At 43.7% G+C, this 16403-nt stretch overlaps 1 protein-coding gene across 6 annotated transcripts in view; it reads right to left on the minus strand.

Moving 5' to 3' along the window:
- LOC149241070 (branched-chain-amino-acid aminotransferase 5, chloroplastic-like) overlaps positions 1 to 16403 on the minus strand; it is a 209980-nt gene that overhangs the window by 150061 nt on the left and 43516 nt on the right. For all 6 annotated transcript variants that reach the window (XM_089373863.1, XM_089373862.1, XM_089373865.1 and 3 more), the window contains exon 3: positions 226 to 400. In XM_089373863.1, the coding sequence (XP_089229989.1) occupies positions 226 to 333 (108 nt within the window). In that variant the 5' untranslated portion in view covers positions 334 to 400. The remainder of the gene's footprint in view (positions 1 to 225; positions 401 to 16403) is intronic.

The raw sequence follows: 16403 nt of genomic DNA on the forward strand, positions 1-16403 counted from the left end.
AAAGACCACAATGCAATGTGAAGATATCCTCAGTGAAATGAAATCTTGAAGATTGTATTGGTCTAAATTTGAAAAGAACCTTCTAAAGTTCAAGTTCTTTTAGAATAAAAATCACAGGCATGAAATGTTGTATTTGAGAACAGGAAAAATGTTAATGTTAGGAAATGATTGTAATGACCAATATAATATATGTCCTATGAGATAAAAGAACATAGCTTCACAAACCTGTCCATAATTCAAGACACCAGCTGATGGGCTTAGGTCAATATTTCCAAAAGGACGAAGATCTCCTTCACAGAACTCTCCATCTTGGCAACATTTCATAAGGTACATGTAATCTGTTTTTTGGATTCCAAACCCCAGGTTATCCCAATCAATGTCAGCTAGTTCATCAACTTCCCTGCATGCCAAAGAAAGAGGAAAAAAATATATATCTGAATTTCTTCCTTCAACAATTTTAGAAATAATAACCAATTAAAGTGCATTATTTAAATAATCAAGTTGGAACATTGTGGTCAAATGAATGTTATCACTTTTTGTACGCATCTAAACCCTCCTTGTGGATTTAGCTACCAATGTGAATTAGTCCCATGAAAATTGATCTCAGCACAGAGACCAATCTATAAAGAAGCACAACAAAATTGATAAATCAGCAGAGAGATGATTCAGGAAAAAGGCCATCAAACTTAATGTTAGTCACAAATTGAGACCAGAACAGTTAAAATTGTCCAGTTTTATAGAAGAAAGCAAAAAGCAAAAAGCGAGAAAATATTTATAATATACATAATTCACATTAGTGGGGCACTTAGAGATGATAATATCCATGATGTACCTGTTCACACTGAACAGTGAAAAAGCAGCATTAGCTAACCTGCTAAATAGACATGCTTGAAATAAACTCGATATTTGTCATTATATGAAACAAACAATAGAAAAGTCGCAAGATATCATATTTCAAATAATATTACTTATAGTTTCATTTAGAAAAAGCAATTATAGAATCCTATTTTTGTTGAGTTCGTGCATTTTCTCCAGATATGGTAATTTGACACATGAATTATGTAATCTTGTAATAGCAGACCTAGCTTCATGTCTGAAATTGCATATCATCAAATTCTGGCACTCCTTAAGCCTGAAATAGTTCCAACTCCATAAATTTAGTTTCCCGCCAACAGAATAAGAAAATAGAACTGATTAGAGAAATCTCCCTTGTTAAGGTGAGAAATCATGGATAGGTCCAATGAAGGCTTTCATGCCCTTAAATACAAAAAGTGATCACATCTAAAATCTCATTTTAATTTATAAAAAAATTGGGTTGGTAAATAACCCCCTTTGTTAATGAAGTGAGCTCTACCTTTGACTGAGATGCCACAACCAACGCGTATCTATTCCATCATATTTCCCCAGGACTTGCACCTAGACTCCTCTGCTGAGATATGCCACATCCTAAGGCTGTCAAGGTTCCCGAGACATCTACCCAATCTCAATCAGGATAATTCTCAATTGGCCTTACAGCAAAATCTAGCAGCCTAGTTCCAAGCCTCACTAGGCATTCTAGTTTTTAGGGCAACAATGGAATCCACCACCACTGTCACCTAAATGGCTTCTCCCCTATTTGTGGTCAGATGCTATCCCCACAAGGGAGGCTTCCCTAGCAAGACTTAGGTTATATGACCTAGGGATCTAAGCCAAATAGATTTCTATGGAACTTGCGAATAAACACCATAAAGGATCTTCAATAAAGTCAGACTCAAGGGTTGAAAAAAGATAATGAGATAGAGGGAAGTACTGGCGAGACCTTGGAGGCCAAAATATGGTCTATGGATGTTCAAGTAAGCCTTCCCACTAGCCACCATAAACTAATGAATGTTGTTATAATTTAGGCTTTTATAGATATGCAGATTTACAACATGCAAATCAGTATAACAGCTACTAAATCAACCTTTCAATGGTTTGAGGCTGCTCAAGGAGGTAAACAAGGGATAGGTTAACCAATAGTTTTTAATGGCTGAAAATGCACAAAACAACAGCAATAACCTACACGTCAGCCCCAAAATTAGTTGTCAAGACATTAATAAAATGATAGATTTTGCATTTTGAACATTAATAGATGCAACTTCTACACGAAGAACTATAACATATAGCTGCAAAATTGCAATAAACTGCAGTTTTAACCAAACCCTAACCCTAGTTACCATAAATTAATAAAAAAGGAAACTTAAAGTCAATCAATACACCAAGACTAGTGCCTCGAATCAATTCAGCAATGGAGTCAATTAGAGCAAGGTCAAGATCAAAGGACTTTGGACAGAGAAGATGGAAGACAATTCGCTTCACTTTAGAAACCTTAGCATCTTTCTTGAATAAGAAATTTAAGGTCAAAGGATGCAAGAAACTAGTTCCTTTTATGTATACTTGATGACAAATTTTGCATAAACACATAGAAACATTGTTTCTGCAAAGTCATGGCCCATGGGTGCTCGCATGCCATGGGCCATGACTTTGCAGAAACAATGTTTCTATGTGTTTATGCAAAATTTGTCATCAAGTATACATAAAAGGAACTAGTTTCTTGCATCCTTTGACCTTTAATTTCTTATTCAAGAAATATGCTAAGGTTTCTAAAGTGAAGCAAATCGCCTTCCATCTTCTCTATCCAAGGTTCTTTGTTCTTGTAATGTCCCTTCCTAAATTATTCTGGAACAGGATTAATTTCTACATTTTGGGGTCGATTTTGGAGGTGATGGGGCCCATTCGATTTTATTAGTAGGCTAGACGTAGTAGAAGTTATTTCAATGTGCTTAATTTATACGTGGGGCCACCCACACTAGGAGAATAGGCATTCCCTATTTCGATTCGCATGGAGGGGAAATCGATGGTTAAGTGAGGGACCCACGATGGAGGGAAAAAAAATGGAAAAGTGCTCCACGAAATCTATATAAGGAAGACAACTCTCCTCATTTCAGCACCTTATCTTTTGGCATATTGAACTCAATCTTTGTTGCTCGGTGGACTTCGAGTGCCAGCCCTAGGAGGGATTTCTTCTTCATCTCATTTTGTAGCAACAGCAGGGAGACTAGCTACAACAAATGTAAGTCGACTACCAGTAGCAGGGGGAGTTACAGCAACGCACGGATTGCGCAGTCACAACGTGAGGCACTCTGGGAAGTTGGGGAGACAGGAGCATCCTTTCATCATTTTCAGGAGTATAGAGGGTAACTACAGACAAGAGGGCCATCCTACACGCAGGACTGCGTCATCTCTTCCATCACTGCGCAGTCATTGGAGTGAGACTCTTTGGGGAAGCACCATCTGGGGGAGTTTGGAGCTGGGGTGTTGGGAGATCATTTGGAGGGCCATTTGAGGAGGAATGTTAGAGTTGGGAGAGAAGAGATTGACAGGATCAGTCACAATAACAAAATTCGAAATTGGAGAAGGGCCAAGTCATGAAGGGTCAATTTTTTAAGGTTGGAACTAAGGGAAACCCTTTCTGAGTTTTTCTGGGTTTTGGGCAAGGATCACACTCCTAATTTTATAGAATTTTTTGGGCAGATCTAAGGGTTCAAATAGGGGTCCCAACTCAGCGAGCAGCTAGAGGAGCTAAGGGGAATTTGAGCCAAAATTTCGTGGTAAACATTTGGCCAATTCCTTCGTGGGTTATTATGGGTTTCTTATGTAGAGGTTGGGATTAATTTCCCAGAATTTTCTGAGCAACAAGGAAGGCTCTAACAACAGATCATTTCAGGTAGCAGCCCCTTTCTAGCAGTAACAGACAACAACCCAGCTCTTGGGCCAGATTACCAACAAATTTGAGGAGGGTGTTCCATTGTTCCTTTTGGGCTTTTGCTAGCAAGCCTAGAGCAAGCCATGTGCACACATTCCAGCACCTTGTTGTACACCTCTTCCCATTTAATAAAATGAGTAGACAACACAGTTTTGGTTGCGAATTGTGGTTTGATGGTCTAATTTAATTTTATGGTGTTATTTTTATTGTCCGCTTTGCATAGCACTATTTTCCCTAGTTTGGAACATTACAGTGGTATCAAAGCATGATCTTGGCCCAACTGTGGGAAACTAGCCAGAAGATCATGGAAGCTTTGGGTATGAGTGTACAATGACGGGTGAAACCGGAAACAAACCCATGGCTCAAGGGAAATCCAGTATGCAGAAATTATGGGGTAGAATTCATTAGGACGATGAGCGGTTGGCCCAATTGAGGAGGGTGACAGACCAAACCCATCCTCACCCTTACAGCAGAGACGTTAGAGGTGAGCAGGCCGTGGGGGTGCAACCATCTACATCATGTGGGGAAAGTCGACCAGATCAGGGCACCAAAAGCAGGCAGGACATAGACAGTTAGAGGGTGAGACTAGGGGGCACTTTTGTTGGTGGAGACCTGGCTTTAGATATCAGGAGCCTGAGGAGGAGGTTGAGCATGATACTCAGAGCCCACAAGATGGTGAGGAGCACATCGATATACCCGGTGTGGCACAAGAGTCACCTTTATTAGAGACCTCTTTGATAGCCCCAGTTGACACCTTGTTGGAGAAGATAGATCCTACACACATAAAGCCATTTGTTGAGGAGAAGCCACCCATGGACGAGATGCCAATAGTTGTTGAGGTATCTAGAGTCATGACCAAGTTTCCAAGTGATAGATGCCCACGACGGTTCCATCAATTTCAGGCCAACCTTCTAGCATTAAAAAGGAAGGTCGCGTTAGTGCGAGAGGCTATTCTGTAGCAGAACAAGGAGCTGGAGGGCATGAGAGCGGTTTGTGTCGAGTCCACGGCCAAATTGACTCATGTTGGGGAGCGGTTGGATTCCCTACTGATGCAGCTAGAGTGCACGTTTGGGGCATGAGAGCAGCCCTCTTCGAGCATACATAGATGGGGTTGGCAACACTGTGAGGTTACCTTTACCCATTGGACAGAGAGAGACAGAGCGACCTAGTCAAATTTCATGTGTTGACCAGGGTAGTAAGATGAGACGACCTGAGTTGCACGGGGTGCAACACCCGCATGCTGGGGTTGTTCTATGTGCGGGAGTTCGTGCATTTGATCCCTCTCTTGGGGTTGGATGGCGAGAGATTCTGAGTTGGTACCCTATGGAGTGGGCTATGGAGATGGTGGTGGACCTAGGTGTAGCTCAACATGAGGTTCTAGGCACTAGGGATATCGATAGCGCAGACTGGAATTGGGTTCTGGGTGGGACTAACTATCATTTCCCAAGTATGTCGATTGACTACAACTAGGATAGTGCAGTTGACCTAGCAGTTGAGCATGCACATTCGCTAGGGGAGTCTTAGTCAACACCAGTGGCCAAACAGTTTAGGGACAAATTCTTTTGGTTTTCTTGGTATGGCATTTGTACATGGGATCACTGGGTGATCAACATACTCTGGTAGGAGTTTGTCAGAGGAAGTGGCATTGGCAGGCCACCAAACGCTGCCTTGTATGGAGCTGGGGACTCTTCACTTTTGTGTGGGGCATAGAGGATGCAGAGGATTAGAGCAATGGTGGCATCATTGCTGGCACATAGGGAGAGTCACTTCTCGGATCCCTCAGGGGCGATTTAGAGGGAAGATCCATTCATCGGCGTGGATAATGATGCGATGGTGGAGGTGATGATACTGATTGGGCGTGGCCTAACACGCAGAGACATAGCTCTAGGCCATCACATCCAGGGATGTGTGGGAACATCTAGCGTTAAGCAGTGGTCTACCGGTGGGCATGGAGATGCATGGTGGTGTGTTGTAGTGTGTTGGACTACGTTGTGAAGTGGGAGTGCCTCACATCGCATTGAGTACATGCGGGGAGTGACTAGTGCAATGACACAGGCGGGACACAGGAAGATACAGGATGGCATAGCCGTAGCCGGGGGTATCCAATGGTGTACAGGGACAGGTTGCCGCATACAGTGGCATGTCGAGGAATGAGGTGTTGCTTGGTGGTGTGTAGTGACGCATGGTACAGCGCAGTGGGCTCTTGGAGTGTTGCCTCCAAGGAGGCATATGGACAAGGGCATTAGGTGTATCGTTGGATGCAGCTCACCTAGGATTGATGAGTACATTGTTCAGAATATGGGGACACCATGCTTAGCGGAGAAAGGGCTTCGAGGGAGTTATCAGCAGATCCGAGGCAAAGAGAGTGTCGCCTGTAAGATCACTCTTGGACATTCTGGCAGAATTTTTATCATACCATTTGGGACATACCAGCCCATCATCCTCCAGTGTTTCTTTCAGTCACAGAGTGTTTGGTTGTTTCCCCTTGACACTCTCCATTCAGGCAACAGGGTATGGGAGGCTCACCCTAGACAATTGGATGAGACACCGCGTGCCATGAGTCGGGAGGAGACTCTTCAATTGAGACCCTTGGTAGGTGCACGAGCTATCGGATACAGGCTTAGGGATGACGTGGTTGATAGCTGAGGTAGCATATATTCCACCCCTGAGCTCACACTTGAGGGACGGTGGATGGTAGACTTTGTCTACAGGAGGGTACCCAAACTCCGAGCAGTGTCGAGGTGTATCATCAGGAGTTGGGATAATGGATTTCACTGCGTGGTTTGGCAGGAGAAGGGCAGGTTCACAGGCATGAGACCCTCCACCCAGGGAATACATATAGGGATCGGAGATGAGGGCCATATGGGTTCTAGTTGGTAACGAAGTTACGCAGCGACATCCTATGAGGAGTGGGAGTTATGAGCTCCCCATATGTTTGGGGAACCCGAGGATCACATTAGCGGGCAGAGCACTCCACTTTGTGACAAGTAGGGTCATGGTAGAAGATGATCCAATTCACTTTGGGTTTGACACATGGCGGATCACTGAAACCTCCACTGCAAGGCGAGGTAGACTTGTCCTGTTATGGCTCAGAGTTGAGATTGGCAATGCAAGGGTAGATATGGGCATCATGGAGATGCCCGGGCAGGATGAGCTTGACTCTCACAGATTTTTTGCCACTAGGCCTCAGGAGGGGAGGATACTGTCTGTGCACGATGGGGAGTATGTCATAGTCAGAGTAGCGCAGTGTCAGCATGGTGGCACCACTCTAGGACTAGCAGGGAACTGGGGCATCACAGCTCTTCACAGCTCAATAACCTTTAAGGATGCGTTGGCTACTACAGGGGGAGATGATGTAGATCTTCCATTGGGCTTTAGCGAGTCACTGATGGAGCAGGGGACTTCTGGTACTTGCACCGGGCAGGATAATGAGTGGAGCGAGGGGAGCTTCATGTTGGACAGGATGGCCTGGGATCCTGGTATTGAAGGATTCTTTCATATCAGGGCAGTGCAGAGGTCAGGCACAATCCAGTGGCACATCTGGGACCCTAGCACATTTTGCAGTGACAGTGAGGAGCAATAGTTAGAGAGGATCCTTGCTCAGGCATTGCTTGAGGACAAGCAATTTTTGTTGCATTGGAGGAGCTTGCCAGATGAGGATGCTACTTGGGAGGGCAAGCGCATACTTGAGCATCCAACACTGAAGTTGCTTGGGGACAAGCAACATTTGGGAGGGGAGGACTGTATTGTCCCTTCTTAAATTATTTGGAACAAGATTAATTTCTACATTTCAAGGATGATTTTGGTGGTGATGGGGCCCATTCGATTTTATTAGGACGCTAGACTTAGTAGAATTTATTTCAATGTGGTTAATTTGTACTTGGGGGCCACCCGCACTAGGAGAATATGTATTCCCTAGTTCGATTTGCATGGAGGGGAAATCGATGGTTAAGTGAGGGACCCACGATGGAGGGAAAAAGGAGGGAAAAGTGCTCCACAAAATCTATATAAGGAAGACAACTCTCCTCATTTCAGCACCTTATCTTTTGACATGTTGAACTCAATCTTAGTTGCTCGAGCTACTTAGTCGGGTTACTGTGTTGTTTAGCACACGAGTGTCTCCGAGTGGAGATCTCAACCCTTGCTTTGGTGGACTTCGAGTGCCAACCCTAGGAGGGAGTTCGTCTTCATCTCAGTTCATAGCAGCAGCAGGGAGATGAGTTACAACAGCTGTAAGTCGAGTACCAGCAGCACAGGGGATTGCGCAGTCACAGTGTGAGGCACTCCGGGAAGTTGGGGAGACAGGAGGATCCTTTCATCATTTTCAGCGGTATAGAGGGCAGCTACAGACAAGAGGGCCATCCTACATGCAGCTCTCATTTCATCACACGTAGGACTGCGTCATCTACTCCATGACTGCACAGTCATTAGAGTGAGACTCTTTGGGGCAACACCATCTGAGGGGGTTTGGAGCTAGGGTGTTGGGAGATAATTTGGAGGGTCATTTGAGGAGGATTGTTGGAGTTGGGAGAGCAAAGATTGACAAGATCAGTTACAGCAACAAAATTCGAAATTAGAGGGCCAAGCTGTGAAGGGTCAATTTTTGAAGGTTGGAAACAAGGGAAACCCTTTCTGGGTTTTTCTAGGTTTTGGGCAAGGATCACACTCCTAATTTTATAGAATTTTCTAGGCAGATTTGAGGGGTCAAACAGGGTCCCAACTCAGCTAGCAGCTAGAGGAGCTAAGGGGAATTTGGGCCAAAATTTCGTGGTCAACATTTGGTCAATTCCTTCGTGGGTTATTCTAGGTTTCTTGCGTAGCGCTAGGATTAATTTCCCAGAATTTTCTTAGCAACAGGGAAAGCTCTAACAGGAGATCATTGCAGGCAGCAACACCTTTCTAGGCAATAACAATGCAGCTCTTGAGCCAGATTACCAGCAGATTTGAGAAGGGTGTTTTGTTGTTCATTTTAGGCTTTTGCTAGTGTGCTTAGAGCAAGCCCAGGTGCACACATTCCAGCACCTTGTTGTATACCTCTTCCCATTTAATAAAATGAGTAGACAACGCAATTTGGTTGCCAATTTTGTGGTCTGATGGTCTGATTTAATTTTATGGTGTTATTTTTATTGTTCGCTTTGCATAGCACTATATTCCTTAGTTTGGAACACTACAGTTCTTGACCTTGCCCTAATTTCAGAAATTTCATGCAAAATGAAAGAAAATAACATTAAACTTACACCATTCAAGCAAGAATCACTTCCTGAATCCAAAGAAAGCCTTTCCATGCAAAACATACCCTCTTGAAGGTAAATGCACTCTACTTAGCCATTGCATCCAAGAGAAACGAAGAATTCACTAGTGCACACTCATTCAAGAGAGAATGATGAGTGAGTGCGTCAATGATCCAAGAGGATTTGACTCCCCTCTATTTATATGAGGGTAACAAAGTCAAATTTCTCTTAGTTTACAATCAAAAGCCCTAAAAGTTTGCTTTAAGTGTCCAACAAGCCTAATAGATCCCAAGCAGACCTAGAGATAAATTTACATAATAATAAAACATAATAAATGACTCTCTTTCTCTGCATGTGTGGGGAAAAAAGCTCTCCAACATGACATCATCCTCATAAAGTGAGCATCTCCATCAAGCAAGGTGCCAATAAAGGTCAAAGAGTGCTCCTCTCTCCAAGACATCTCAACAATGTGAAAGGGTGCATCTCCAAGCTACAACTCCTCATCGAAGACGTCATCATCAAGAATCCCCATGTCATCATCCTAGGATTTCCATGGGTGGCATTGCAACCCTATGGCATGGCATCATCATCAAGAGAAGGTGTACAAGCCCTCCAAAGTGTCTCAAGTCATCACCATCTGCATCTAGGCTCCGGAACAAGGCAACACCCATCAAGAAGGTGCAAGGCAAGCCTGAAGGTGTCCTGGGTCCTCTGGGGTACATCATCAATCCTTCTAATGCCCTAACTTCTTAGCTCAATGTTTCAGCATCATGAAGTGTAGGAGGTGTCATGCATCCATCTGAGGAATCCTCAAGGCCCAATGTTTATCTTTGCGCAAGAAATGTTGTTTCTGCAAAGTCATGGGTGCTCTCATGCTAGGTTAGATGTCCTCTTCAATGGGTTGTAGAAGTGTCAAGTCATCCCTCAAAGGATATCTAATGCATAAACCATTTGAGACATACCCTCAATACCAAGTGACATCAACATCATTGGGTAAAGAAACCATTAAAGTATCATAGTGGACCATATTCAATGCTATGGACATAGAAATACTTCACACAAGCCTTCTCTTCAAATGTCTTTCTAGTTGATGATTTGTAAAAAAGTTACCATACTTGTGTTAGAGATGATTATACACTTTGTTGAAAAATGTAGCTTCGGTCAGTACTTTTATTGGCAAATTATTGAAAACGAAATTAATTTTTTGCTCGTCAAATCGACTCCATAATCAAGAGGTGGCTTTTCAAGGGTCATGACCCTTCACATTGACCATTATAAATAGCAATGTTATGAACATCTCAATAACATCCCTATTTTATCTCGAAATCACGATTTTTTGGCTTAGCCGATTTTTACCGATATTTTGATGATATCTTAATTTTGCCGATGTTTGCTGACTTTTATCGATATTTCCCGATTTTTATGATTTTTTGGTTTTTCGAACCCTTGCTGATTTTATCCTGATGCCGATGTTCGCAACATTGATAAATAGAGCCATAATGGAGGTCATTTGTTATCTAAGCATTGCATCAAACTCATCTGATCTACTATAGTTGATTCACACATGCGAAGAAAGAAGTTTTTTGTTCAAGTGTTGACTATCTTTGACCTACCATTGACCAACGTTGATCGGGATTTCTCTGGTTGTTTGACCGAACTGTGAAAGAGGCCAAATATTCTGTTGATTTCAGACTGTTGATCCTCGGCCTTGTTGACTTCATTCTATTGACTCTCGCCCTATTGACTTTGGCATATTCCTCCTGCGTTGACAACAGTTGACTTCTATTGAACAAGTTGCTACAGATCTGCACTTTGACTAGATGTTGACTGGACTTTGATTGGTATTTTACAGTGACAAAATCAGAGATATTATCTCTTTGTTGACTAAGTTTGACTTGGTTTGAATGGTCAAAAGATGACCTTTGACTGGTTACTATTGGACAAATTGAATTGGAATCTCTCTCATAAGGAAAGATTGATTGGGTTTTTCTCTTATCATTGACCTAATTGTTGGTGTCTCTTGTCTTATTATCTTTGTGATCTCTTCTGCTCATTGTTTATGGTTGTGATTTTTCAAGTGTAACTGCTTGATGATTAATATGCTCTAAAAGTTATATTGAATGCTCTGAAGAAGACTATAATATCATTGGAAGTAGTTACCAGATTTGAAAAAATTTCTCTATTTCTATGTCTACTAGAAAAACAACATAGTATTAGAGCTAAGGTGAAAGATCTAGGTTATTAAGATCACTTGAAAAAGGAATTTGAAGAATATTTGAAGAGCATCATTCTCTTGACTAGACATATTCACCATGAATACCTTCATGAAGTCTGAGCACAAATTAGAAGGAACCTCCAATTTCAGAGCATGGAAAACTAGGGTGGATCTCATTCTTGCTAGAAACAAGGTTTTGGGTATTGTGACAGGAAAAGTGGCTAAACCAAGAGATCAAGCCTCTCAAACAGAAGTTGAGAAGTATCAAGAAGAGGACATCTTAGCAAGGAGTATCATTGTTGAATTAGTAAGAGACCATCTTATCCCTTACATTCTTGATCATGAGTCTTCTAAGGCTATGTATGATGCTCTCATTGGTCTTTATACTATCAACAATATGAATCAATCTATTAGCCTCAGAAATCAACTTAGAGATGCCAAGATGACAAACAATGATATTGTGGCATCCTATTTTATGAAGCTATCTCAAATTAGGGATCAACTAAAGGCAATTGATGAACAAATTTCTTACAAAGAATTAGTGAGTTGATTTTTTAGTAGCTTTGGAGGTACTCCAAGCCCTAGGGTTCAAGGGTTGGAGGGTGAAGCGTGTTGAAGTTTCTAATTTTACTTAGTTAGAAACCCTTCTTGCACTTTTTCTGATTTATTCCTACCTACTTTTAATTTTTCTTTAACAAGTTATTTACAAAGTAAATACTGAAAATAAACACCAGTGCAAGCTCAACATATTACAGATCAGCAACTAAAAGAAACAAGAACAAACACACCACATGACACCATTATTTTTGGACCAATGTCCCCAGAAAAACCCAATGAGGGAAAACCGATGCAGCTATCTAAGAGTTTTCTTATTAAGCAATATCAAAGTACAATCTAGGTGCCGAAACTGGCCTACCCAACAGAGAATTTCCTTAGCGGCTATACCTCACAGTGTGAGAGAAATCTCCTCGCTGAAACCCCGGAAATCTCTTCCGACAGCTCCTCAACACAAAACTACTCCTGCAACCCCAGCGTCTGCCCAATCTGGACTGCGTTAGCCCCTCTCTGTCTAACGTTGGCCCTACGTCAGCCTTTCTTGGCCTGTGTTAGCCCCAGGAGGCCCTGCATCAGCTACGGGAGCCTCTACGTCAACTACGCTGGCCACTCTGGTGCTCTACGCAACACTTGGCTACCTCTGCAAGCCCTGCATGAGCCCTTTCTGGCTCTGCGTCACCCTCCTTGGCTACTGCGCTGCTCTCCCGGCACAATCTCTGCCTTCTCTGTTCATTTGTACTCAATGCCCCTCAGTTGCTCTCCCAATCACTGATTCTATCTTTCTTAGCAAACCCCGCTCTAGAGAATAGAATGACTGATCATCTGGTGTGTTCTCCAAGTAATCCTCAAGCCTCCTCTTATACATTTCCTGTTGACATCTCAACGACCGAGATTAAATCCCTAATCAATGGCTAAGATTAGATTTGGCTTGTCCATGTCTTTTGGACCACTCTAACACAGATTCATATTAATACACATTAATATTTTATTTTCCCTAAGTCTAGACTTAGGGACTCCATTAAAAATATTAATTATTTTAATATCTCCTGATCTGTTTAGAATCTACCCAAACCCTTTTTGGGCATTGGATATCTCATGTGCCCCAACCTCTCCACCAAATTTCGTGGCTATAGCACATCCGATTCTACCCCAAATCAACGCTCCCTCTTAGCGGGGACTGTGCTCTAGCAATACTCCTCACTCAATATTACTCTGATCATCTGGCATCGGTACCTGTGCTGATGCTAGGCCTTCCTGCCCAACATCCTCTGCACTGTTGCATCGTGTACTACTGCTCATGGTTCTGCCACTGCCACTGCTACATTTGTACGACAGCTCCCTCTGCATTCGTGTTGTTGCTGGTCCTTCCCCCCAGCACTGCATCTACATTGCACCTCCTCTCATCATGTTGCATCGTGTTGCCCACTGTTGCACTGCAACTCAGTTACTGAGAATTAAGTAACTGATCTCCCAACTGACCTCCCTGTTGGGCTAGAAACACCCACTGATGCTTAAGCTCCCTCTGCCACTGACAAGTGCTCCCTATCTCTAACCTCTGCGCTACTGCAACAACTCCCTGCATCTCGCACCGTTGCACACCTCTCTGTGCCTTCCTACACTGGTGCAACACTCTTATGCCTCTCACATTGTTGCAGCTTGCTAGCTCTGCACTGTCTTGAGACTCCTGCACTGTAGCTCTCTTTGCCGCTCCATGCGCATTCGCCTCTACCCACCCAGCCAGTCCTACTACTCCTCGTCGGGGCTCCGTAGCAAGGTCTAATCCAAGAGGCTGGGTACCTCGAGGATCTTGCCCCTCATCGCCTATAGTCCACCTGACTACAGCTCGATGTCTCCCCACTTCCGCTCAAGTGGTGCGTGTGCACTCATGGCACAGTCATCGTCTGTCAAAACTTCCTTCTCTGCCCGTGCTGGAGCTACCTTAGTCTCGGAAGACTCTCCCTTACTCTTCTTCCTTAGACACTGGGTCACATAATGACCCAGCTCCCCACAGTGGAAGCACTTGATCTTGGAGAGATCTTTCTTCTTCCACCTCTCCTGCTTTCCCTCGGATGCTAGGGCCACATCCTCCTCCTCCTGCTTGACCTTGATCCCTTTGTTGCTACTACCTATCTTCGACTACTGTCTGATCTCTTCCTAGCAAAGAGCTGCCCACATCTCGTCCCAAGGTAGGAGAGTCCCTCTGCCCAGGATGCTCTGGACAAACACTTCCCACTCTTCTGAGACAACATTCAAGGCTGTGCTCACCATAAGCTCCTGATCCGATGTCGCTCCTATAGCAGTCAACTGGTCTCGGATCTCATTCAGTCCTCCAAGGAAGGAGTCAATCGATTGACCCTTCTTCATCTGATACAACCTCATCTGGTTCTCGAGCAACATTCTTCTCTGCACAGAAGTATGCTAGTACAGGTTCTTGAGAGCCTCTCACATCTCAACTGTTGTTTCCTTCTCAGCTATATGTGGTACCACATGATCCTTGACCCCGTTAAGGATAATGCACTTGGCCCTTGCCATCGCCTCTTCGTACCTGTCATTATCATTGGGGTTGATTGGGATATCCACTACCTTCAAGGCGAAGTTCTTGACATGATTCCTATCAAGCACTAATAAGATTTTGGCCTTCCAAACTGCGAAGTTCGATGCTCCGCCCAGTCTATCCTGGTCTCTTACCCCATGTGGTGCCATGACGCTCCTCTACTTCCCTCCTGGAAGTTCTTTGTTCGACTCCTCTGAGTCTCTACTTCCCGTCTGGAAGTTCTCTTCTGGACTCCCTTTGAGTCTTGATTTCCCTCGTGGAAATCCTTCTACCGCTTGTCGAGATGCCCCCTACTCTGATCGTCTTATGCAACTGCACTGTTGATCCGGGTTCCTCGAATAGAAACCCTCGGTAACAACTCCTCTGGCCTTGCTCTGTCAAGTACTGTTCTGACTACAGTGCCTCACCAACTCCACTCTGCAATATTCCTGCAGCCTTCTAGACTCCAGCAACTGCCTCTCTTTGAACTGCGTCAGCCCTTCTCTGCCCCAAGCTGGCTTTGCATCACCCCGGATGGGTTTGCGTCAGCCCCAAGAGGCCCTGCGTCAGCTCTAGGAGCCTCTGCGTCAGCCACGCTAGCCCCTATGGTGCTCTGCGCAGCACTTGGCTGCCTCTACGTGGCCCTGCATGAGCCCTTGCTGGCTCTACGTCACTCTCCCCGGCTACTGCGCTACTAGAAACAGCGTCTGTCACCTCGGGACAGTTGTTTTCTACTGCTATTACTCCGCTCGGCTGATGTCTTTTAGTCCTCCTATGATTTGCAATCACCCTCTGATACCATGTTGAAGTTTCTAATTACACTTAGTTAGAAACCCTTCTTGCACTTTTTCTGATTTATTCCTACCTACTACTTATTTTTCTTTAACAAGTTATTTACAAAGTAAATACTGAAAATAAACACCAATGCAAGCTCAACATATTACAGATCAGCAACTAAAAGAAACAAGAACAAACACACCACATGACACGATTATTTTTGGACCAATGTCCCCGAAAAAACCCAATGCGGGAAAACCAGTGTGTTGAAGTTTCTAAGTTTACTCAGTTAGAAACCCTCCATGCACTTTATCTGATTTATTCCTACCTACTTGTTATTTTTCCTTAACAAGTTATTTACAATGTAAATATTGAAAATAAACACTAGTGCATGCTCAACATATTACAGATCAGCAACTAAAAGAAACAAGAACAAACACACCATATGACACCGTTATTTTTGGACTAATGTCCTCGGAAAAACCCAATGCGGGAAAACCGGTGCAGCGATCTGAGGATTTTCTTATTAAGCAATATCAGAGTACAATCTGGGTGTCGAAACTGGCCTACCCAATAGATAATTTCCTTAGCAGTAATACCTCTCAGTTTCTGACAAATCTACTAGCTGAAACCCCGGATAATCTTTCCGGCAGCTACTCAGCACCAATCTGCCCCAAAAACCCCAGCATTTGCCCAATCTGGACTACGTCAACCTCTCCTAGCCCAGCGTTGCCACTGCGTCAGCCCCAAGAGGCCCTACGTCAGCTCTCTGAGCCTCTGCGTCAGCTACTCTGGCCCCTCTGGTGCTCTACGCAGCACTTAGCTGCCTCTGCGTGGCCCTGCGTGAGCACTGGTTGCTCCTATGTCTCTCTCTCTGGTTGCTCTGCTGCTATCTCGGCACTATCTCTGCCTCTCTGTCTCTCTGTAATCAATGCCCCTCAGCTGCTCTCTCGATCACTGATTCTATCTCTCTTAGCAAACCCCACTCTAGAGAATAGAATCACTGATCACTTTGTTGTGTTCTCCAAGTGACCCTCAAGCCTCCTCTTATACTTTTCATGTTGACATCTCAACGGCTGAGATTAAGTCCCTAATCAACGACTAAAATTAGATCTTGCTTGATCCATGTCTTTTGGACCACTCTAACACAGATTCATATTAATACAAATTAATATTTTATTTTCCATAAGTTTAGACTAAGGGACTCCATTAAAAATATTAATTATTTTAATATCTCCTGATCTGTTTAGAATCTGCCCAAACCCTTTCTGGGTATTGGAGATCTCATGTGCCCCAACCTCTCCACCA

Source organism: Pinus tabuliformis, chromosome 8 (genome assembly GCF_031772625.1).
Source record: "Pinus tabuliformis cultivar Carrire ecotype Pingquan chromosome 8, CPIR1, whole genome shotgun sequence".
Lineage (NCBI taxonomy): Eukaryota > Viridiplantae > Streptophyta > Pinopsida > Pinales > Pinaceae > Pinus > Pinus tabuliformis.